Here is a 25,295-nt window from a genome sequence, read left to right on the forward strand (position 1 = left end):
GGGTGAGTAGCGTGAACACATCCCATAGGGAACTTGGTGCACAGAGGCTGCATCTTTACAAGGCTGCCGCAGTGGGCCTCAGTGGAAAAAGAGAGATGGGAAGAAGCTGGAGCTTAAGATGTGCAGACCCTCCAACTTTGGGTCTTCCGTGGCTTCCCCCACAGTAGCCAGAGGACACTGGAAATAGGGCTTTAAACATGTCTTCAGTTGGGCTGCATGGCACATGTCTGCAATTCAAGGCCTGAGGAGGTGGAGGAGGGAGAAAGTTCCAGGAAAGCTGAGATACACAGTGAGACTCTGCAGCAGAACACCGTGCTACCCAAAGGTAACCTTCCTTGTTCTTCGTCTCTACCTCCCGGAAGCAAGCACAGGACCTCCAGTATCAGAGGTGCTTAATGCTGTTAAACCCTCGAGCTACTTCAAGTGTTCATCTGTTTTTGCTTCCTGAGATTGCATGAGAAATTCCACTCCTGTTGGTGGTGTGCGGAAAATGAGCTTCTGAGGCCATCTGGTGATTAATTTCAACCTTCAGAACGTCCTGGCTCTGCTTGTCCACATCCCCGACTCTGGCCTCCTCCCCACACCTTCAGGAATCCCTGGGGCCATCGCTTGCCAGGCCTGCGAGGGAATTTCGGAAACCTGCCTGACACTTTGCTTTATTTTGAAAAATGACTCAGTGCGGAGTCAGCTGTGGAGTGGTGCGTGGTGATTTTGTATGTCACACTGGAGGGATTCTGTGCCGGGTATAGGGACCAGCATCGCCAAACCATGAACCCGTGGTCCCTGGTGGATGGACAGGAACACTAAAGAAGTCCTGTTGCTCTGGGGTCATGATGGAGACATCTTGCCGGCCTTAGTTTTTTTCTTTTTTTTTCCTTCTGTGAGAATTTTTGCATGTATATAATGAAATGCAATTGCATCTGCCCCATCTCATCCCCAGCTTCTTCTACATCATCCTTCACTTCCGCTTCTGTACTTCATGCTGCAGTGCAAAGGCCGACTTCTCTCTCCCTCCTTTTTGTTTCCTTCTTTTTCTCCTTCCCCTTCTTCCCCTCGCCTTTCTATTTTTTCAATTCTCCCCTCCTCCCCTCCTCCTCCCCTTCCCTTCTCCTTCCCTCCCTTCCCCTTCTCATTCCTCCCCTCCTTTTCCCTTCTCCCTCCCCTCCCTTCTCCCTCCCCTCCCCTCCCCTCCTCTCCCCTCCCCTCCCCTCCCCTCCCCTCCCTTCTCCCTCCTCCTCCTTTTTCTCCTTCTCCCCACCCTCCTTCTCCTCCTCCTTCCTTAAGTCTAATTTGGCCTTCCCATATGTACATGGATATGGGGCCAACCACGAGAGCTTGGTAAACCGCTACTGCCATCTTTATATGTATGTTATCAGTAGGAACTCTTGCTTTTCATTTGGTACTAGGAATTACGTGGAATTGTTCACCCACTTGTAGTCCACCAGCCATATGTGAAAACGATCTCATATTTGACGTTTCATCAGTGCCTGGCATTTTCAAATGTTTAAATTGTGTATTAGCCTGGTTATCGTGTAATTAGATTTACTTGTGGCTTGTAATTTGCATTTCTGTCACCACAGAGGTTGGGCTTATCTTCCCTGCTAGGGATAGTGTCTAACTGTTTCATTTTTTGCTGAGGTTGGAGTTTTCTTCTTGAATAATTAACTGATATTTTGACAACTGTGTAGGTTGTCCATATCTTCCATTCTAGGGATTTAAAAGTTTTAATCTATCACGTTTACCAAGTTTTTCCTTTACAAGGTTTTATTTTTTTTTATATCTTATCTATAAAATCCTTCCCTAGTCCAAGAACTATGTAGTTTTCTACTAATCTTAAAAGTATTTATCACTCCAATACCTTATGAGATAGCTTTTAAACATTAAAATAAAAAAATATATTTTTATTTTTTGCGTATGGCTGTTTTTATTGGCATGCATGTCTGTGTACTGTGCCCATCAGTGGCTATGGAAGCCAGAAGAGGGCGCTCGACCCTCTGGAACTGGAACTACATATAGACGGCTGTAGAGGATCCCGGCTGGGTTCCCAGCACTCATTTTAAGTGGCTCACCACAATCTCCTGTCTCTGTCTCCACAGGATCTGGAGCCCTCTTCTGGCCTCTTCAGACATTTTGCTCATATGATTACCCGCCCCCGCCCCCGACACAACCACCCACATGATCTTTAAAAAAAATCGAAAAGTATTTCTATATGGTGCCCCCAAAAGGAAAAGCAATTAATTTTTAAAAATTGATTCTAATAGGTAAATTTTCTGAGGGCTTGTTTTCCTTTTCCTTAAGTTATATATGCTGGAGTAATTTTAGACTTATGGAAGACTTGGAAATACAGCACACAGAGAGAATTCTGTGTATACCCTTCTGGTGGTATCCACATCTTTTAGTAACCAGAGAAGACTCATCAACACCAACAGACTGCCAACAGCGCAGGAGCAGACTAAGCGCCTCAGGCTTCATTTTGCCTTTCAGAGTTTTCCACTTATATTTTTCTGTCCCAGGGTTCCATCCAAGACCCCCAGACTGCACTTCACTGTTATGTGTCCAAAAGTGTCCAGGTTGCCTCCGACACTAGCTTGGTCCTATTTCTCTGACCTTGATAGTTTGAAGAATGGTGGTTTTTTGAGGTAAAGCCAATTACTTTGGGGTTCTATATTGTTTGTATCACATTTAGACTAGGGTGTTGGGATTTATTTGAAGAAAGAATGCTTCATGTTCATGATATATCAGTGTGACTTGCCAGTGGCAGAGTCAGCCTTAGTTGATGAGTTTCTAACTCTATGTCTCTCCACTGTAAGGTTACTAGGTTTTTGACCCGGAAGATGCTCAGATGGTAAAGATGTTTGTTACCGTACCTGCTGACCCACATTCCTTCCCAGAACCCACATAGTGGAAGGATAGAACAGACTTAATCCCTCAATAAGCATACGTTTTTCTACAGTATATAAATAAATATTTTAAAAACGGTAACTAGGTTCCACCTCTATAACTAGGTTCCCCTCATCTGTTTTTGGAAACAACTCTTCGACCTAGCCCATCCTTAGAATTAGGATTGTGGGTGAGTTAATCTCTACTTTCTAAAGGAGAAGGGCACCTCCTTATTTTATTGGGAATCCTTTATGAGGAAAATTAGTCTTTTCACGGTATTCATTTGTATTTTCTGAATAATTTAAAATTTTTATTCTTATAAGTTAAGATTATGTCTATGTGTGGGTATATGTAAGTGTGTGCAGGTACCAGCAGAGGCCAGAGGTGTACAATCCTCCAGGGCCTGGAGTTATAGGTGGTTATGACCTGCCTGATGTGGCAGGTCTAGAATCAAATTCAGGTCCTCTGGAAGAACAGTCTCACCAGCCCTTCACACTTTGCTTAAATAACCAGTTTCTATGTGCACTTGTATTATTTAGTGCTATGACCCAGAACCACACCCTTTTCTGTGCATCTAAAGCTGTTCTATGCTTGGCTACTGGAAGGATATCTTTCAAGTTGACTTCTCTGTTCCTGGACTCTACCTCACTACGGTGCATGTATGCTTTCTTCTTTTGACACCATTACATTTTGGTACAAGATATTTGAGGCTCATAGTGCACTTTTCTCATCCCTGACCAAGAATGACCCAAGTCTCCACAGAACCACCAGGCAATGACATTTTCCTGCTGAATGATGTATAGGAACCAAGATTCAGGGATTTGTCATTCTCATTGCTGCAGAGGGGAGGGGGACTATTATTTCCTGGGCATTTAGGTGGCCAGAACAAAGAAATATGCATGCATATTTCTCTCTGTGTGTATAAGCACACAGTATGAGACCACACTGTCAAGAAGAACAGTTTCCTTCACACTTTCACAGCTCAGCATCATGGTCAGGTGTATGTCCACCCCCCCTCCCCCATACCATCTCTCCAGCGGTCACCCACAGGGTGCTATTTAATTTAGTTGTGAAACTATCTACCTGGAAATATTGGGTTTATTTGGTAGGAAGATCCACAGGGTTTAAGGAAGCGTTTAAGCTTGCTGGCTTATTATGACAATGACAGTGGAGAGCCAGATAAGAGGTTCATGGGTTGAGGTGTGCATGGATCCCAAGCCCTGAAGCTTCTGTGCGGTGACAAAGCACAACCTCTTCCAGTACACGGGTGTGTTCATGCACTTGATTCTATGTTTTGTGTATTCTATTACCCTTTATTTCCCCCAAATCTAATTTCCAACAACATCTTTACCTCCATTCTCAACCATAGCTCCCTCTCTGCTTTTACGTTTGCCCACACACGCATTTAAATCTAGATTCCACACACCAAAGAAAACAGTAATATTTGTTTTCCTGAGCCTGACTTTTTTTCCCGAGTATCACAAAAGTTTATTTAGCAAAAAGTTTCTTATGAAAATGCACATGACCTAATTCTACATCACAACCAAACAGGTCTTTGGGGAGGGGTGTAGACACCCTGCTGAACACTGGCTAGACTCTTTCCAAGGCTTCTAACAGGGTGATGCTGTTTCCTCGGATGACTACCGTGCTGATGTTCTTCTGCTGCCCTCTGGTTCCCATCTCCACACACTCATCAATCACAAGGTTCATAAAGGGATCAAAGCCCCACAGTATTCCTTGGACATGCCTGCCACTGTTTAACTTCAATGATAACTTCTTGTCCATAAACTTCTTCAGTTTGGAAGGGTGCGCTTTGCTCATGGCGACTCCACGTCGGGCTCCCCACAAAGGCGAAGGAGTGAGTGGCCTCAAAAATGCACGAGAGGCAGGCTTGGCGCTGATTTCCCCTGGGCGAGTCAATAGCCTTCCGGTGAGCCTGACTTTTTACTTAACATAGTTTTACTTAATGTAATGCTCTTCAGTATTTATGAGCGTTCCTGCCAGTGTCTTGGTGAGTGAATAAAAGTCCACTGTCTATATGAACTACATTTTCCTTACCCTTTCTTTGCCCAAGTATACTGAAATCTCTCATTTCTCAAAGGGAGAGGCTGTGTCTTTAAAGTGACGCTTCGGACCGGCAGCCTTGCCCATTAGCTCTGTGGACTCCGTGACACAGGAACTCGTATTCAGAGCTGTTTTCTTTGCCCTCTTCTCCAGTGACCAATAAAAATCCATTGGTGACAAAGACAAGCTTCTTGGGATGGAGGGAAGTGCACCCTCTCCAAGCCAGCTGCAGATCAGCAGGCACTGCTGCTGCTGGAACTGGCTTGGATTTCTTAGCGAATGCAGACCGGTCTGCTCTGGATGGGTTATGTGGTGTCAGAACCTTGTACTTTAAACTTTATAGTCACTAAACTTCATTAGTTACCACTAATGTTACCATCGATGACTGGGCCATCACAGTGCTCTGTTTGTTTGTTTGACCCTCCTTCCTGATTCTGCCGCATCATCCCCCTGCTCTCACGTGGACTCTCTTGCTCCTCATAATTTCTGCCCCACGTCTCCGAGTCACGTGCACTTTATCCTTGTTCTCTTCCTCACATGTACACTACGGCTCCACTCCCATCCTTCTGCACTGGCTCAGCTTCTTTGCTATTGTGAAGAACACCAAACCCCACCCATATAGAATCGCCTCTGTGATTCTTTACGAGATTCCAACTATAAGCAAGTTTTGTATGTTTGTTTGTTTTCGTTTTTCAAGATAGGGTTTCTCTGTGTCCTGGAACTCACTCTGTGGACCAGGCTGGCCTCGAACACAAGATCTGCCTGTCTCTGCCTCCTGAGTGATGGGATTAAAGGCCTAGGCCGCCACTTCCCAGCTATCATAAAATTTTCTGGTACATATAGGTCCTCTAGCAATGCTCTTAGTTTTGGACAACATGTTAATGTATCCCAAGGACTAAGGGATGCTGTTTTGGCACACAGTCTAGACAAAGTGTGAATAACATGAACCTGGACACAATGTACAGTTTTCTCTTGATGTCTAATAATAATGGGCCAGTTAACAGGCTGGTGAAACATTTTCTTGATTATTCTCTCTTAAATGACAACACCAATAACAAAACAACAAAACAAACTGCACTGTCAATATCTCACCTCAAAGGGATAATTTATATTTATAATAAAGGATAAGCTATTCTCTCATCAGTGACCATGGCCTGGGGACACAGTTTTAGGTTACCTCAAGTTCTGTGTTCCAGGGTGTTAAGAGTCTAATGAGTGACAGAACAAAGAGTCATAAATCAAGACACCTCTCAAATGCATTGGTGGAGGCTAAAGCAAAGCAGGGTAGTTTCTGGCCTCAGATGCTGTCTCAAGATACTCTTGGCCCTTTGTTGGCGAAAGCTGTTAATATATTCCAAGAGATTTTTTTTTTACCTCTTAGTGACTAGGCTGTTAGGTTAGACAAGAAGTAGCCAAGGAATAGCTATTAAGAGTGTTGAACTTGCAATATTGCAGTGTCTCCATGATCGCTGAAGTTCTAATCAGTTAAGCTTTGTGGACAGTTCCGTGGAAGGTGCGGCTTTGTTCCAAGAACATTCATTCACAATGACAACTCACAGATGCCAAGAATTTGGGTTTTGAGTGCTATTGTATATGCTTCATGTAGTCATGCTGAGACCCCGCGCTTCTCAGTTCTTTCTTCTTGCCATAACAAATGAAACCCATTACTTCGTATGCTAATTAAAAATAAAACCACTGCTTTTTATTTTCTCCTGCATCAGTTTCCGTGACTCCGACTTCGATTTCCTTCCCATACCTTTATCTCCTTATTTTTCTCAAATATCACCTGCCACTCACTGCTCCAATCTGTTCTTGCCTGAAATGCTCTGATGATTTTCTTTTATTCCCATTTGCTACACTTTCCACATTATCACTGAGCTATTACGGCTTTTCATGTGACTTCAATGCTGTATTCACTATTCAATTTCTTTATGCTTTCAAGTTCTGTTTAATCAACAGATCTGTCAACTTCTTGATACCAGATATCAGGAAGTTCCTGCTTTAGCTTCACTTTCTTTTTGGCTTTGATAAAACATTATGGCCTGAAGCAACACGAGGGAGGGAAAGGTTTATTTGGCTCACGATTTCAGGTCCAACATTAAGGGAAGTCAAGGCAGGAACTCAAAGACACGCCTATTTGCTATTTCACACAGCATTACTTCTGACCAAGAAACTCACTCCACAGCTAAAGGAGTGTGGTAGGAATCATGGACGGTGTATTCTTGCTTGCAGGCAGGCGTCAGGCAGGTTAGCAAATTTTCTGATTTTTTTAAATTACAAAATATTTATGTATATTGGTGTTGTGCCTTCAAGTATGTCTCTGTACCATGTCTGTGTCTGATGCCCGAGGAGGCCACAGAGGGTGTCCTATCCTCTGGGACTGATTTATAGGTGGCTATGAACTGCCATGTAGGTGCTGGGAAATTGAAGCCAGGTTCTCTAGAAGAACAGCTAGTGCTCTTAACCGCTAAGCTATTTCTTCAGCCCCCCCCCCCCCCCCAAATTTGTTCTTTTAGGCAGTCTGGACTACCTGCCTAGGGAATGGTGCTGCCAAAAGTAATTTGGTCACTCTTACATCATCTAACAATTAAGGTAATCCACTACAAACATGCCCACAGGATAACATGATCTAGGTAATTCCTCAATTGATATTCTCTTCCCAGATAACTCCAGGTCAGGCTAACAGTTAAAGCTAACCAGGATAGCTATTTTTTTTCCCCAAGGACTTAGTCTTGTGATTTGTTCACAGTAAGGCTCAATAAATATTTACTTTTTAAAGAGTTTGGGAGAGATAAGGGTTACTATGGTGACTACCTTGAGTCATCTTTGCCAACAACCAGATGATGTTCCAGTCATGGTGGAAAAATGGGGATCATTCAGGAGAGTAGGAAGTGGGGGCAAGCATCTGCTTGACTAACTCCACCATTACTGTTAGTCACTTATGCTTACTTTTGTCTTCTAGAACCTCATTTTGCTCAGTCTTTATGATGCTCCTTCAATGCATGTGTTATCATTCTATTAACAAGTGAAGAGTTGGAGGTTCAGAGAGTAAGGAAGGAAGCTTGCTGAAAGCACAGGGGACAGAGGTCTTTTTGATATCAGCAGCCTTTGTGAAATTATCTTCTGCTCACTGTAAGAAAACAACTCACACAAACATCTGACATGGGGCAAGAAGAGCAACGAAGAGTGTTCTGCAGCCTGACTACGTACAAAACTCACTTAAGGGGAAAGCTGCAGAGTGGATCTCGGTCTAGGGACTTTTCTTACGCCCCCCCCCCCCCCCCCGATGAATGGACATGATGATCTGAATTTAATAATAGACCATGCCATCCATAGAGTAGCCCCTGTCTTCACAAGTGATCTTTCAGGGTAGTACTGGTTCTTTTGAAATGCAAATAGTTCTTCCCAGGGAACAGAAAATTTCAAGACATCAGTCTTTGATATTTATGCAAAGAGGCTTAATAGCTGGGTTAAATTTATGCAGTAAGGAGTTAGACTGATTTCCTTCAAAGAGAAACTCCAGCCAGGAAGAATGCTGAGCTCAGGGCCTGTGAGGACAAGGAGGATGGGGACCAGGAAGGCTGAGGAATGGCAGTGGGCACATTTCCTGAGCAGGAGGCTAGAGTGGCCTCCAGCGAAGGTGAGCTTGGTTTCTAGATTCTTGTCATACATGCTAATTTGGGAGCTGCAACTCATATTCTAAGGTGGGGCAAGGTTTTCATGTCAATTAAATATTTACAAAAATATTCCAGGCTACCTGCTTGAGAAATTGTCTGAGGGCTCCTTAGGAGCCATATTAGTGTGTGTGCGGGCACTCCTGTCATTTGGAGGTGCCTTAGATCTGGGCTCCCCATACTCTCTAGATCCTCTTGAGTTCATGTAGAAGTGAAGGCATGTCTTTCCTCCATTCTATATTTAGTCACATGAGCATAAAGCCTCATTGCCTTTTAGTCATATGTTGTGCAGACTCATTTTAACTGAAAAACAAACAAACAAACAAACAAACAAAAAACCAATTACAGCCCATCCCCTTTTGCTTTCTTCATCTGTTTCATGACTTCCCAATGATGAAGGCTTAGGACAGACCATGAGTGGCTGATCTCATGTCTGAAGTGAATTCACTCCACCCCATAGACTTGAGTTTAGCATAAGTATTGGCCAAGAACTCTCATTGGTCTATTTTGAAAACAGATTCTCAGAAACTCTATAACTCACCAGACGTGCTTACATATGCCAGGACCTCAACAAAAGTGACCGATCCATGACTCTTGCTATCCTGAGGACCAAAATGAATAACAAATGTCAAGAGCAGGAAGAAATATTTCCCTTTTCAAATGCAGCAAAAGATTCCTTATAAAGAGCCACAGTTCACTGTGGATGCCAAGCTTCTGAACACTTTTCTATACAGGGGGAGAATTCCCCATCTGGCTGATGCTGGAAACAGCGCTGGAGATAAAACTGGACGTGTGGACTTTCCTGAGAGGACATGCGTTCAAAACAAAGGTAGTGAGAAGATTGTCAGGGAGTAAATTGAGCTTCAGCTTGATCCAATGGGGAGATTGTAAGCAAGAATTATACTCTCCGAAGGCAAGAAGGGCAACCTCTTGTTTTCTGTGCCAGTCTTAGATTATGGTCTCCCCTGACAATGGGGAAGGCAATGGAACCAGATTCAGTAGGTTTGCATGGTGAGGAGCACAAAATCTAAATGAGGACATCCAGGAAGCCCCAAAGAGGAGAAAGATTCAATACCTCCAGCAAGTAAGTAAAACATGGGAGCTGCTTCCAAAGAATGACTTTCTTGAACAAAGGAAGCGTGAGGATTTCACTTGGGAGCCCGGGTGTGTCCCATAGGTGCATCTCTTCCTCTCCACTTGGTACATGTGACAGGGTCAGGCACATTATAGAACATGCACAGTAGGAGTGCATTTCTGTGCACTTCCAGTTTAAGGCCGTGGTTTCAAAAGGGAAGATGGTAGAAACACTTTTAGGTTTGCTCAGTGTTGAGTCTTGGAGTGCTCTCCAACTTAGAGAAGTTAAGATGGTAAGGTAGTGATCCTTGCATTTGTACTGACTGCCTGACAAGATTGACCTGGCTTTGCTCAAGTCTTGCTTCTATGCTGCCCACTGCATCGTCATCAGTAGAAATGCACATACATTTGCTTATTTGCACACAGTTATTAAGTACAAGCTGCATGCGAAGCACTGAGGGTATCTTAGTAAAGAATTGGAACAAAGCCACAAGCCTCAAATCTGGGTCTTGGTAGGGTTTCCACACTGGCCCAGATTTTCCTCCCGTAAGATTTTCCAACTATGTCTGGTTTGTGCCTAAGATGAGTTGGTCTAGGGTAGCAGTGGGAACAAGGTCATATGTCCAAGGTCAGTCTAGATTTCCCTTTCCTGTACTGGTCTCTGGATGGTCCTGATTGTCTCTGGAAGATTCAAAAAAAATTTTTTTTTCTGAGCATGCCCACTTGACACTGAGCACTCTAAATGTTGAATGCTCACGCCTCTGACCAGACTCCTCTGTTCCACTGCTCTACCTTGCTTTTGTTCCAGTGAAGTCTCTTAAGGAACCACTTATATTTACTGTCTCCATGGTCTCATAATCTCACCTTGCTTCACAAAGTCAGAATGTCTAATGGCATCTTTGCCTTAACACTAACACACCTTCTCTTAGTTATCAGTAGGTGCTCTTTAAGTCTCTGTACTTTTGTCTTTAAGAATTAATTTTACATGATTGTCCATTTTTCTTATGCATGCTAGGAAATTGTTCTGCCACTGAGCTATATCCTAACCAATCATTTTTTTCTGACATGTTTTTTTTTTTATTCTCTTAGACTCTAAAAACTGCATCACCCTGTTATTTTTATAAGAGAGCTCATTACCTTCTGTGAGTTAAATTCCCTGTTCTGTTCTCCAATACTTCCTGCCTCTTGGGGACTGATATGCTCTTGTCATTAATATTATGATATGTTTAAGTGCTGTTGTTTATAAAGGCAAGTCACTCCCCTGAGCTAACTGCTAAATGCAGCGGTATTCCCTAACAGAGAAAAGCAGCTTGACAGTCAGAGAGATGACCAATGACCCAGCTGGGACTAGAAATCCATTTTCTGGTTCGGAAGGATGTCATATTTCCACTCTTTCACCTGAGCCCACTTTCTCACAGGAGCAAACTTAGTTCTTGTTGAAGAGTTCATGAAACCTTTTTTTAAAAAAATGAGGGCCAGGTATTTGTCAAAATTGTGAAGCTAACCTGAGTTCTGAGCAAGTAAGCAGGCTGTGTTTAAAAACACCAGTGTTAGGGCCTGGGGTAGTTCATTCCCTAGCACCAATAACAACAGAAGCCAGGTATTTGTAGCATATGCTTATAATCTTAGCCCTGGGACATTACAAACATATATTACCGGGCTCACTGGCCAGTCAGGCTAGCTTTCTTGGAGAGTTCCAGATTAGAGGGAGACTCTATCTCAGAAACTAGGTATACAGTTACTGAAAATAAAATGACACTTAAGGTTGATTTCTGACTTCTACATGCATGCACACATACATGCATGTGCACATAAAAACATGTGCACAAGCACACAAACATACCTCTGAAGTTCTTTCTGAGTTCAATTTTAGGTTTAGTCAAGCAATTTTTAATGAAAGAGCAGGGTGCTGAGTGTGACTGCTTTGAGTCACATTCAGAACTTGGCCACTGCTATTGGTATCAGTATCATCATCATGATCATCTTTGGGCTCTAGTCACACTTTATCTTTCTTGTTGAGACAAGGTCTCTGGCCAAGGCTGGCCTCAAATTCAGTCTATAGCCAAGAGTGACAATGCACTTCTGATCTTCCAAATGATTCTACTTCTTAAGTTCTTACAGGTTTGCATGCACCGCCATACCAGTTTATATGGTATTGGGGATCTGACCTAGAGTTTCATTCATGCTAGGCAAGGATCCTGCCAACTGAACTGCAACCCCACTCCTTGTTACTTCATCTTCCGTGTGTCTTTTCTGTGAAGCTGGCCCTTTAAGGAGGGTGGCTTTCTGAACCTCACTGGAAAGAGTGTATTTCTGTCATCATGTGAAACTCGACTGAAGGAACTTGATTTAATAGCTCCAAAGTAGACCAGGGTGTGATCAATCATGGAGCTTAACACCCACAGCCGTGGCCATTCTGTCCTTCACCCTTCATGTGTACTGATCACATTTTAAGAGTTGGAGTAGATTCTAAGTTCCTTTCCTTGGGAACAGACGCAGAGCTGAAACCTTTTACTAAGACAATATATCATAAACTTCATGTTCCGTGCTCAAAAAAAAAAAAAAAAAAATCTCAACAAGAAAGAAAAATGCCACCAGAAAGATGTCTCTGCTCCAGGCTAGGGCAGGCACGGGTCTGACTCGCTTGAGGAATGCTGTGGGCATGTACGTAGAACCATTAAGTTTAAAGGGGTTACCAAGACCCTGGCCACTCATTTTCAAGCATGGTAGAACATTTCTCCCCCTAAGAGGGGGTTCTGCTGTGAGCGGCATCAAGCAATGGGTAAAGCAGTGCTGAAAGCCACTTCTGGGAGATGATATAAATTAGCTCAGAGACTGTTCTCTCCTGCACACAAGAGGCAATTCCTGTTAACAGCTGATGCTCAAGGTCTTGAAACTTAGTAATGCTAGTAGGGTGACTTCAGATGTACCTGAGAGCTGTCTCGAGCACCTCTCGGCTACATTTTCATTTTCAAACTTTTTTTTTTTTTTTTTTTTTTTTTTTTTTTTAGCTGTGGGTGTGTTAAGCTCTGTGATTGATTACGCCTAGGTTGCCCTAAAATTGACGACAATTCTCCTGCCTCAGCTTCTTTAGTATTGGATTATAGGCATGAGCCATCATGCCTAGCCTTTTTTTTTTTTTTTTTAAAAAAAAAAAAACCAACTAAACCAGTGTTTATTATTTTATTTTATTTTATTATCTGAGAACAGGGTTTTACCCATACATGCACCACATTCATCCTTTGTGCCCTCAGAGGCCAGCAGGGGGCATCAGATTCCCTGTAGCCCAGATTTTTTTGTATTGTACATTAAGCCCAAGGCCCCATACATGCTGGGCAAGAGCGCTACTATGGAACTATCCCTAGCCCTAAGATGGTATCCTTTATTTCCTACTAGCAATCTTATCCTCTTATTATTATCTCCACGAGGGGTAACTATCAGACTTAAAAAACTGAGATTCTTGGGGCTGGGGAGATAACTTCATGGATAAAGTGTTTGCTGTGCAAGTATGAACACTTGAGTCTGGATCACCAGCACCCAGATAAAAGCCAGGTAAGTGTGGTGGTTCACTTGGAATTTCAGCCCTCAGGAGGTGAAGCAAGAGATTTCTGTGGCAATTTGTCTACCTACACGAGGTAAATAGGTGGGCTCCAGATTCAGTGCTTCAATAAACAAAGTGTTTCATGTTCAAAGACGACCGACATCTGCCATCAGCCATGCACATGTGTTTGCACCTGAGTGTTTTGTGCCCATATTCATTCGAAAACCAATATGTACATGCATATTCACACACACACACACACACACACACACACACACACACACACAAGTCTGGAGGAAGCTGATTTTCTCACAGTCTGCCTGACATATCACACACTTCCCCCATCTGCCTGACATATCACACACTCTCACCTGACCTGAGCAACACTCTTGCTAAAGCAAACTAAATATAGCCTGAAAAAAAAAAAAGGAAGAAGCTCTTATTCTGGATTGAAGTGCATGTGTAGTAGAGTTTCAGATACATTGTAGGATAAGAACACGTTGAAACAAAAGATATTACTCAGTATATCAAATGTTAGCATAGAGGACCCCTGTTCAACATATTTTTTTAGTTTTTGTCTGTTCCTATGGTAATGGGAGAAAAAAAAAAACCCAAAGACCTTTCATTAGCAAATGTCCCTTTATGAATATACTTGTGCCCAAGCTTATGTCTCTGGAAAGAAGTAATATATGCTATTGGGGTAATTTTAGACTGAACTCTAGAGTGTTCAGTCCACGAAGAGTTAGACTTGAGGCTGTAACCATCCCCTGGTGAAGCTTTAGGCTTATCATATGCCCCAGTATCTGTTAGGATCAGTGTTCAACAGGACAATTGTCGGCCATTGCCTTATCTTTACAATGTGTTAGCATTTTAAAGCATTGTAACACTGTGATTTCCTTGAATCCCCCGGGAAATCCTGTGAAATTGTAGATATCTCTTGTCTCCAACACTCAACAGTGAGAAAACCGAGGTTCGAAGTTACACATGAAGTCACTCAAGGCTTGAAGACAGGTAGTTTTATTCCTAGGTCCATGATAGTTTTACTAATTTGATTACATACATTATAAAAGGGCAACATCTGGGCTAGAGACTGTTACTCTGGGATATTCTGATAACTGACATGATTATTATTGGAGAAAAAAGGTTTTAGAGACAAATATTCTATTTCTCTGAGGAAGGTGGGCCCGCCTGAGGCTTTACCTAAGCCCCGTATATCACAGTGTTTCAGGTGTTCCCCAATACATTGCTTGATGAAAAAGGCCAGACAATCCAGGAAAGAACAACTTTACTTGATATTTTTATTCACTTAAGAGAAACATTCACTTATCAGGTATCACCAAAGTGCAATTTACAGAACTTAGAAGAGGCAAATTAACATGTGTAAATTCATGTAAGGTTTCGGATTTTTTATTTTACAAATATTACAAATATACATCCATTGATACAATATTGCCATTCAATCATGCTTTTTTATGTACATACCTTCAACTAAGAATGACTTTTTTTTTAACGTTCATTTTACTTAAAAAGTGCTGAAAATTAGCTGGGCACTGCTGGGAAAGATTTCTTTAAATTAATTCACAGACTTCTGGGTGATAGAAATCAGGTGCCCATGTGAAAGAGGCACTAGAATCTGGATAATTTTTATTTTATCTTTAAAAGGGTGTATCATCTCTCCAACCTTTTAAAAAATGACGAGTTGGGAAATAAGATGGTATTTTCTCCAGGTTTTGATACTGTACATTTCCCTGCAAGGGTGCTATTGTTTGGTTTAAATTTCTTACGATGTGGCTGGCCATCTGCAATTCTTTTGGTTAGAGGTCAGATGAAATGGACATGCTCTGGGAGTCCAGAAGGATCGCTGTAAATCCCTGTAACTCACGCTGTCACGTGAGCACACAGGGAGCTTCCCGACCGTGAGCATCAGTCTCCCTGGTGCTTCACTTCTCTCAGGTATGCCAGGGGAACAGAACAAACAGAGCAGACTTTTAGCAGGAGGGAAGCACAGAGAACAGGAAGGTGGTGATGGGAAGGGAGAAGTGAATCTAAAGGAGTAGAATTGCCAGGGGAATGAGCGAAGTCATTTTCTGGTTTCCCAGACGTGAAGTGGGAGGAACTGTATGGAACAATGCTCTGCTCTCTATGGCTTCTCTTTGGTGGCCTCTACCTATGTTATTTTGTGTCTGTTTCCTTATTTCCCCATATCACTCATCACCTTCACACTTTGAGGAAGAAGTTTAACAAGAGCCACGGATACCTTACTTAGCGTTCCCAGAAATAATCGTTTCCGTGATTAACTACTAGTCAGAACCACGGACAGCGCCCAGGGTTTCAATCCGCTAAAAGCTCTCCATAGAATACCACAGTCTGCCCTCTAGGGTTCCCCTACCCCCTATCACTCCCCCACCCCGCACCCAGCTAAGGGTTCGTTTTTGGTGCTATAGCCTTTCCTGTGGCAGCACTTTGAGTTCGCCACTTCTTCATGAACGCTGTAAACATCCAGAGCTGGGATAGTTTTAGAAATGTTCAGCATAGTGGATTTCTTAGTCCTATACGAGATTGTAGGTTCTGAAAACGGTCCTAGATAAGAGTGATGGAGAAACAGGTTTTGCTGAATGCTGAGACTTCGGTGGGAAGCAGTGGTCACAGCAGTCAAATGGTAGCACATAAAAAGAAAGACATTTTTCTAAATTTCCTCTGGTTGCTATTAGAAAATGATAGTTATTATCTTTTGGGCCAATTAGGTCATTTTATTAGAATGGCTTCTTAAAAGTGATCATAGAAGTTTCCCTAAATAAAAAAATGTCTACTATATTTAAATTTCAATTGTCTTTTTAAATTTTCTTAAACAAGATACTATAGACTCATCTTCAAATTTATAGTCTAAAAATAGTATTTCATCAAAATACTGTTAACTATTCTATTCTGGGCATTGGTATACTATGTATTTACTATTTATGGCTCATCAAATATGGTAAACACTATACAAAAAGCATTTAAATTTATTGATAAGAACTGTCTTGTGAGAGGGAAATTATGTGGAAAAAATATGAGCTATGCATCTTTTGGAAAAGCAACTTAGCCTGACATCTGTGAGAGACAAGACATCACAAAATCAATAACAGCGTGATAGATATATACAGGTTCCAAGAAGAGCACAGAAATCAAAAGGAAACAACTGTTAGAGACTTGCAAATCTTCTCCTTGGCAACCCCCCAATCCAAAGAAATCCTGAATTCAATAACTCGATATTACACATTATTGTGAAATCTTTTGCTGCAGGTGAATGAGCTGTGCTTATGTGTCCTTGTGGCCTTTACCATGGGACTAGCTCCTATGGGAGGGCTCACAAGTGATCAGATACCGGCGTTTTGACTGAGAACCAGGCAGGAAACCTTAATGTGCTTATCTCCCCACTAGGAAATCGACATGTGTTTTGAAGACAGATAAGGATAATGCTGACTTCTATTTGGACTTTAGGAGTGAGGCTCAATGGATGTAGATACAGAAGACAGAGAATTTAAAAACAAAGGGTGTAAAGATCAAAGAGGGGACGGTTTGGAGATAAATCAGATAGATAAGAAACAGCCTAGGTGGCTAAAATGCCTGCATGTCCTCTTTATAGTCTAACCACATTCTTTTGGATTTGTTTGGCTGCATTTGTTTTCAGGGTGACTAATAGATAAATATCACCTATTTATGTTTCACTCCTGTAGAGACTTCAGGTGGGCTGTCTCTGAGGCACTCCCATGACACTAGCTCAGTAGTTAAAATGAGGGGCAGCCTAAAGCAGTATTGGATACAGAGGTAAGAAAAACCCATAAGCTTTGCTACTGGCTCTTTCAGGGTTTATTCCACGTATACTAGATGCTATGTCCCATGTATTATTCCATGTACACCACATGCTACACCAGATTTGGAGACTGGCTACTTCTGGAGTGGGTTGTGTTTCTGCAGATCAGGGGCAGCACATATAAGGCCCAATATGGTGTAGGTGTGCAATCCTGATGTGGCTTCCTCTCTGCTTTAGATAATAAATGTACCCAGATCTTTCATTCTTCTTTCTTAATACCTCTTTGTGTTTTCCTGTTTCTTGAAGATTATCTTTTTCTGACCTCTGCTTCTAAGCACATGGCAGGGTTCATTTTGGATAATTTCAGTAAGTCTCTTCTCATTGAAGAGATCCAGGCACCCCTCTGCCTCCTTCCTCCCATCTCCTTCTTTATTTCACACTCACTCTGACAAGGATCTTGCAAGATAGTCAATTATTAATGAAAAGTATTTTCCACAATGTCTCTTTGGAAAAGCTGTAGTTTCTTAAAATTGCGCATGTAGCATTAAAAAATTCTTTTACCACTATAAACAAATCTGGGTCCCCCAGCTCTCCTATGTAGGACTATCCTGTTGAGCTAACAAGTGATTCTCAGGGCTGGAGAGTTAACTCAGTGGTTAAAAGCATCTTCCCGAGGACCCATGTTTGCTTCCCAGCACCCATGCAGGGTGTCTCACAACTGCCTGTGACCCTCACTCCAGCAGTCCTGACACCCTCTTCAGCCTCCTGCACCCTCTCCAGCTTCCTGCAGGCACCTGCACACACATGCACATACCCACACACAATCACACACATATACAATAATTAAAATAAATAAGCAAATCTCTATGCTAGTTCTCAGGGGTGGAATGAATCCTCCTTTCAGAAGGAGAAAATCATCTTTAGGAAAGTTTGGGTTGTTTCTGGAAAAACAGTACTTTAGACACCATGAGTCATAAACCTAGCACACGATGGTGCTGGGTAGCCACTGCTTTCTCTGTCTCTTGCATAGGCCAAAGTGGTGGTATTCACAGAGGATATTTGAAAGGTGCCCCATTCTGCCTCTTTCCATCTTGTTTGAGATCCCAGATTTAATGCCATTTTTTTTTTTTAAATAGCCAACAACACTGAAGCTCACTGCTCTGAAGTGCTGTGTGTTCTCCATTCAACAGCTCAGAATAAAATGATCTGAGGGTAGGTCCTAGAGTTCAGCTAGGAAGCAACTGTGCCTAACGGTTGAGGGATTACAGCTAAGCCACATTTGGCTCTCAAGGTTTCATGGGTTTCTAAGCTTCCTTCTAATGATATATCAAGCTATCAGAGAGCACTGTAAGTCGGCCTTTTGATCTTAGCCTTTACTCTGAGTTAACTTTCCACTTTCCTCAGTATTTATGAACCACTGATATGAATCACTTATTTGCAGAAACATTTGCATGTCTTTGAAAGTTTATCTCGAAAACATTCCTACAATGGTGCTCATATTCTTTTCTCAAAGGATTCTAGTGACGTGATCTCTTATTAAATCCAAGGAATTAATATCTCCGCTCTTCTTTTTGTTGTATCAGATAGCTACAATTCTTACAATATCTGCAATATAAGATAAAATAAAAGCATCATGATGTTGAATTTTATTTGGGACTGATGAGCTGGAATTCTAATCAAGAATCCCATGTTCTAGAAATATATCCTATACTTTAAAAACAAACAAACAAACAAACAAACAAACAAACAAAAACCGAAACAGAAATCCATAATGCATCTCATATGGGATTTAAAAGGATTTATTTACTTTAACTTTAAGTCTATGATGATTTACCCACATTTATATAGGTGTACTGCATGGATGTTTGGAACCACTGGGGCTGCAGTTATGGATGGTTGTCATGCGGAAGCTGGGAACTCACCCAGAGTCCTCTATAGAAGCAGCAAATGCTCTTAACTGCCGAGCCATCTCTCTAGCATGTCAGATGGGTTTTTTTTTTTTAAGTAGAAAAGATTAGACACATGTTAACTAGCTTGATGAATGTTACAAATGTGCTTCAAGTGTTTAAAAACAATTAGGTCAAGAAACATTGGTTAGCAACATGCCTCCTCTTGCCTGTATTTTTTTCCTCTAAAGGATGATGATGTAGGCTAAATATGAAAGAAATCTGTCTACCCATGAACTCTGATGCCTGTTCTAAAAGTGGAATGATTCTGTCCCTTTAATTTTGGCAGCTATATAATAAGTCATCATTATTTTTGTTGTTATTATTATTTTATTCATGCAACATGGTGATCAAGAAACCTAAAATGATAGAGAGCATGTAGCTCCTCAAACCTAAAGATTACATTGAATGGTGTGTGTGTATGCTTTCTTTCTAATAAAAATTCACTTAAAATTTAGAATTTGATCTAAGACTCAGTTTAATTACTCAGACCTAGTAGAGAGATTCTTAGGTAGTGGTAAACACCCTACAGTTCTCATTTCCATGGCTGTCATTATCTGTGAAAAGCAATGGAGAGGTTGTCATCAAGTGGATAGGCTTGAGTTTATTTGCAACATTCTATCATTGGCTAGTTTAAGAACTGCTTTCTTAGCTCTTAGATCATGACTCTTGCCTGTCTTGGGTAGCTATCCTTTTGTGTTGTAAGCATAGCTTTCACTTTATCTTCTCTTCAACAGTGTCTATCTCAAGTCCTTCTTGAAAGAACTTGGAAAGGTCTGAATGAATGAGAACAATAATATAGCATTCCTGTTGGGCTCTTTGGAGTTGGGGAGCCCATGGCTTTCCTGTTCACCTGTGGCTTATCTTGAGGTGTCACATAAACTTGTGCTGGTGAGACTCAATCACACCACTAGAGATGCCCTTGGAAGGGGAGGAAAGCCCAAAGGAAGGTGCACGAAGCTACACGTTAGTACCAGTTTTCAGCCTTGCCTCTGGGCTCCTCTTGCCTGAACAGATAATTTCGTTTTGATACCCTGTAAGGGATGGGGCTGGTACGATAATGCTTCTACCTCTAGCTATGGTGAACAGGGTTCTGTGAACTAACAACCCAGGGAGAAGCAGTACGACCCAAACTCAAATCTAGTCTCTCATCCACACATGGAGCTGTGTGTTCCTAAACAATGAAGGAGAACAAAGGTCAGGAACCGATGGACACACCACACAGTCATACGGCTTCATCCTCTCCGGGCGTTTCACTCTGGTCCAATAGCAAAGGAGTCTAGGGACTTAGAGACTTAGTAGAAACTGATCTTGCTCTGGTGGTTTTCTCACCCAGGTGCCAAGACCAGCTTTCTGAAAAGCCTTGAAGAGCTGCTGTTTAACAGACTGGTAGGTGTGAGCCCCCTGCTTGGCCTCACAGTACATGGATGGTGTGTCTCCATGGCCTGGGATCCGTGTGCTTAGCTGTGGAAAGAAAAAAGGAGTGCATTCAGCCAGTCATGTCAACATGAGGAGTTTCACAAGCAAACTACTAGCTTGATCTACACCTTTTGCTTCTCTTTCTCTCTTAACACTACAGTGGCAAGATCTTGGGAGATGGCTTATTTGGTAAAGTGCCTCGCTCAAGCCTGAGGACCTCAGTCCAGGTCCCTAGCCTCTACGTAGAGAGCTGGATGAGTTGGTGCACATCTTTGATCCCAGCACTGGAATGGTGGAGACAGGTAAGTGCCTGAGACTAGCTAGCCAGCGAGTGAGTTTCAAGTTTAGTGAGAGACCCTATATCAGACCCAGCATTGACTTTTGGCCTCCAAACTCATGTGCACATGCGTCCTCCATCTTGTACTCATACGTACACATGCATGTGAAAAAACAAACCAAACCAAACCGAAGTGCATTTATCTGAGTTATCTTGGAATCTTTTTTTTTGTGAAAAACCCAATTGTCAAGGATGTTTTGCTTCATCAGAAGTGTAGATGATTAACACATGTATAACGTGACACACCACTTACCTTCTATTAAGAATTAAACATTGATTTCTTAGCTGAGTGTGATGACAAACACTTATAATCTCAACACTTAGGAGGCTTAAGAGAATGGCTATGTTCAAGGCCAGCCAACTCAAAAAGAAAAACCAACAAACCCCAGAAAGAAACAGAATGGCAGCAATAATAAAACCTGATTAGGTGGAGAAAGATTGCTAGGTTGGGTTTGTGTACTAACAGCATCATGGCAGGCAGGAGAGGACTTTGAGTTATGTTGCTAGTTAACTGGGAAGGCAGTAAAAGTAGGATGTTATTAAGCTTCAGAGTCATGGGAGGCAAAAGTTGGAACAATGTAAGGCAGGGAGAACATTCTCCATGTCTTTGGTTCTCCAAAAAAAGGGCAGGAAGGCAGAGGGCAGGTCTGTGGTAAAGAAGCTTTAGATGACACTGCAGGCTCTCCCCAGAGTGTTTGCAATCAATGTGTCCACTCTGTGGCCAACAACCCCATGATCATGTGGACAAGAAGAGGACCTATTTGTTCAGCAAGAAGAGCCTGTGCTTCCCCAAACCTTCCAAAATCTTTGGAAGAACTGAGACATGGGAAAAAAGAGATCGGAGAAGGCATGGCGGAGGCAGAGAGTTCTAATCAGGACTACAGCACATTGTGCCCTAGACCCATGTATGGCTGTGGCAGAGGCAGAGGTAGAGGCCAGAGGCCAGAGGTCAGAGGTCAGAGGCCAGGGGCCAGAGGCGCAGAGAGGCAGAGAGAGGCAGAGAGAGGCAGAGAGAGGCAGAGAGAGGCAGAGAGAGGCAGAGAGAAGCAGAGAGAGAGGCAGAGAGGCAGAGAGAGAGGTAGAGAGGCAGAGAGAGAGGTAGAGAGACAGAGAGAGGTAGAGAGACAGAGAGAGGCAGAGAGACAGAGAGAGGCAGAGAGGCAGAGAGAAAGGCAGAGAGAGAGGCAGAGAGGCAGAGAGGCAGAGAGAGAGGCAGGGAGGCAGAGAGAGAGGCAGAGAGGCAGAAAGGCAGAGAGGCAGAGAGGCAGACAGCTACAGTCAAACTATTAGATAACTACAATCTTCAACATTCTCCGAGAAGACAAGAATGTATATCTACTCTTCTACTAGTTGATATACAACCACACGATTATCGGGTGTGCATGTCATATGTGTACAAGTGCATATAGAGACCATGGACCAACCTCAGGAGTACTGTTCTCGCAGAACAGCCAGACTTTATTCTGTGTCTCTCCCTACCCCCTTTCTGTCTGTCTGTTTCTCTATTTTTGTCTCTGTCTCTGCCTTTATCTGTGTCTCTCTCTTTCTCTCCCCTTTTCCTCTAAGATGGGGTCTCTCATTGGCCTAGAGTTTGCTGATTAGGCTGGCTGGACAGCTGGCTCCGGAATCCACCTATCTCTGCCTCCTTAATTCTGGGACTAATAGTCAAGCCCGCTGGGCCTTTTCACATGATCTCTGGGGCTTGAACTTGAGTACCTGTGCTTGCATAGCCAGAGTTTCATTGGTTGAGTTATATCCCAATACAGGAAAATGAGCAAAATACTTTTCTTCATTAGTTTATTTTTTGCTATCTGCATTGTATTGTTTTTATTACAGTCTGCTATGCTGTAAAGGTACATAAAAGCCTGCATTTCAGTTTTAACCACCCAATTGTAGTTGTTCTTTATTTACAAGGGGAAAGCAGATTCTGGAACATTCTTGTAGTAGGAATGGGTAGCCTTCTGCATTGGGGAAAATGTTAACCCTGACAGTCACCATTTTTGAAATTTAGTTGGAAATCATCCACTCTTTTTCTTCTCTTCCTAACTTCTTCTTCCTTTTCCTCCCTTCCTTTTCCCCTCCTTCCTTCCCTCCTTCCCTCCCTTCTCTCTGTGTGTATATGACACAATATGTATTTGGAGATTAGAGGGCAACTTGCGGGAGTCAGTCCTCTTCTTTTACCATGGACTTGAAGACTGAACTTGGGTCTTCAAGTGGTGGCACTTTATCCACTAAGACACCTTGCCAGCCCTTATCTACTTTCTCCGAGGAGTAATTTCTTTATATATGAACTTGGAATACTATTAAATCTCCTCTCTCTTTTTAATGTTTAGAAAGAGACCTACTATATGTAGTGATCTGTATAGTAGAGACATTATGTCTGGCTTTAAATGAAATGTACAGTAAAACATTCCTGTCTGGCTTTGAGTACAATGTTTCAGCAAAGCCTTTGCTATGTTTGGGTCAATCAGTAGAGGCTGAGAAATTGTTTTGAGACTGTCTGAACCTTGAAGAAATGTTGTCTATCTAGAGGGTCTGCACTTGGTGCTATGTGAGAGCTTGCAGCTGCACTAATCTTGGTCCTGAAGACACTCCTGGCAAAAACTGAAGTTCTTGCTTTTGATTATGGCTAGCCATGGTCAAAAGGACTGAGATTTATATGGGTTGTCTGCTTTCATGAGCAGCAAGGGCAAGATAAATTTGGTAGCTGGAACCTTTCCCAGTCCCAGTTAACTTTGTATGATGTTTGAATAAAATAACTGGAGTGAGCTAGCTGGGTGTTAGTCTTCCCTGAGAGGTTATACCCCTTCTGATCCTTCAGAAAATGAAGGTTTAACATCTTAGTGAGCTTCTCTCTCTACTGCAGCACCCACAAACAGCATCAATCAATAATTATTTCATGTATAGGCTTGGGTGTATGTATGTGCACCACAAGTGTGCAGTTCCTGCAGGGGCTGAAAGAGGGCACTAGATCCGCTGAAACTGGAGCTACAGACAGTTGTGTGTGGCTACGATTTCTCAAGCTGAACTTAACCACAAGTTTAAGTCAAGTGCACTTAACCACAGAGTCTTCTCTCCAGCCTCTTTAAATACCTTTCTTATGATACCCTGCACAAACCAACTGGCCCAGTGTGGTGGCATTAGTTGTCCACCAATAATCTCCTTTGCGGCTTGATTTCACAGAGACATACTCTGCATTTGGGTAGCAGAGCTGTAAGTGCACAGAGGAAATTTCTGGGCAGTTGGAGAAAGGGCGGTAACCCTGGGGATCACTTCGAAGTCCTGTTTCATAATTACTGCAGACCAAATGATGTCCCGTTTCCCTGGAGGTTCCTCAGGGTTTTAACCAGAGCCCAGGTACAATTAATTTTCTCCCCAGAAAGGACCGGTGCGACCTACCCTACCATGCAGCCGTGCCCACCGAGCAGAAAACACGTGCTTGCAGAGCCGGGATGAGCCCCCACAGCTCCTCTTCCCAGTGGTGGCATTAATGATCTCCAGGTCTGCACTGCCCACGACCCAGTTGGCACTGAAGTGGGGAGACTTTCCTGGCTGCCGGGCCTCGGCGTTACTCACGCCTGTCAAGAGAAAAATGGGAGGCAGTCAAATTTTCGGCTCAAACAGGGCTCCTAAAGTAAAGCTCGCGTTTGAGCTGGGACGAGACATTGCGTAAACACTGTCCTGCTTTTCTTTCTTAAAACTTAGTCTTGTTGAAGGCGTGGTTTTACCTGTCGAACTGGAGGTTGGAAACCAAGTTCGACTCTGATGAGAGCCTTGTATTCAAACCCATGGCGGGGATCTGCTGTTAACCTTTTAATTGGAAGGATTTTATGGGCAGATCTTTCCTTTTCTGTGAATGCATGTTTATTGAATGAAATAATGAACAAACAGAACCACTTGAAAATTCTAAGCATATGAGTTTGTTGGGTGCCCGCTCAATACCCAAAACACAAGATTCATAAACAATTCCTGAAAGAAACTTAGGCTTATGGCTTAGTTATGAGGAAAAGACCCCTTGTACCTGGCTGGGTCTTTGAAGAATCTGGTCTTGCCTGTGGGGCTTCCAGAATTTTCATTAAACCCTGGTTTTACAGTGTACCTCTCCTCCCTTGTTAGACTGTGTATTCTGATGTCCAGGTAGGGTGTGACCCTTACAGCAATCCTTCATACCACAGGGCAGAGGGAGAAAGCTAAGACTTCCTACTCTGTGAGATGCTCTCCCCAGCAGCCTGGCATCTCACTATGCTTACAGCTTACACTCTGCTCCAGCCTTACCTCCTGCCTGGTTATCTTGCAGTGCTCCTCATCTTTGATTAGGACTTTCTGGAAATGTTGGGGTGAGGTTTCGGGTAACCTACAGTGAATACCTGCCCTTTCTGATCATCCCAAGGATCCAACATAGCCAACAGTCTGGTGATTTCTCATTTTTGTTTCTCTGCTGCTTTTCAAGGGCTATGTTTGCTGACCCATGACCTCTGGGGAGGGATCATGCAAATAAACTCACGGTTTGGAGCCATGTGGCCCAGATAAATACTGTCAGATGGTATCCGCAGCAACCCCATGCATA

The 25,295-nt window shown here is 42.7% G+C and overlaps 1 protein-coding gene and 1 pseudogene across 2 annotated transcripts in view; both read right to left on the bottom strand.

Moving 5' to 3' along the window:
* Positions 1-4,470: 4,470 nt before the first annotated feature.
* Positions 4,471-4,701, bottom strand: LOC117714355 (small nuclear ribonucleoprotein G pseudogene; annotated as a pseudogene).
* A 9,800-nt stretch (positions 4,702-14,501) lies between these two features.
* The window catches only part of Adarb2 (adenosine deaminase RNA specific B2 (inactive)), a 531,305-nt gene continuing 520,511 nt past the window's right edge, over positions 14,502-25,295 (bottom strand). The window contains exons 9-10 of one of the 2 annotated variants that reach the window (XM_076939389.1): positions 24,128-24,306; positions 14,502-20,436 (exon numbers count right to left, since the gene is read on the bottom strand). In XM_076939389.1, the coding sequence (XP_076795504.1) occupies positions 20,260-20,436; positions 24,128-24,306 (356 nt within the window). In that variant the 3' untranslated portion in view covers positions 14,502-20,259. The remainder of the gene's footprint in view (positions 20,437-24,127; positions 24,307-25,295) is intronic. The other variant, XM_076939390.1, reaches the window with a different exon arrangement.

The sequence above is a fragment of the Arvicanthis niloticus genome, chromosome 8, assembly GCF_011762505.2.
Source record: "Arvicanthis niloticus isolate mArvNil1 chromosome 8, mArvNil1.pat.X, whole genome shotgun sequence".
Taxonomy (NCBI): Eukaryota; Metazoa; Chordata; class Mammalia; order Rodentia; family Muridae; genus Arvicanthis; species Arvicanthis niloticus.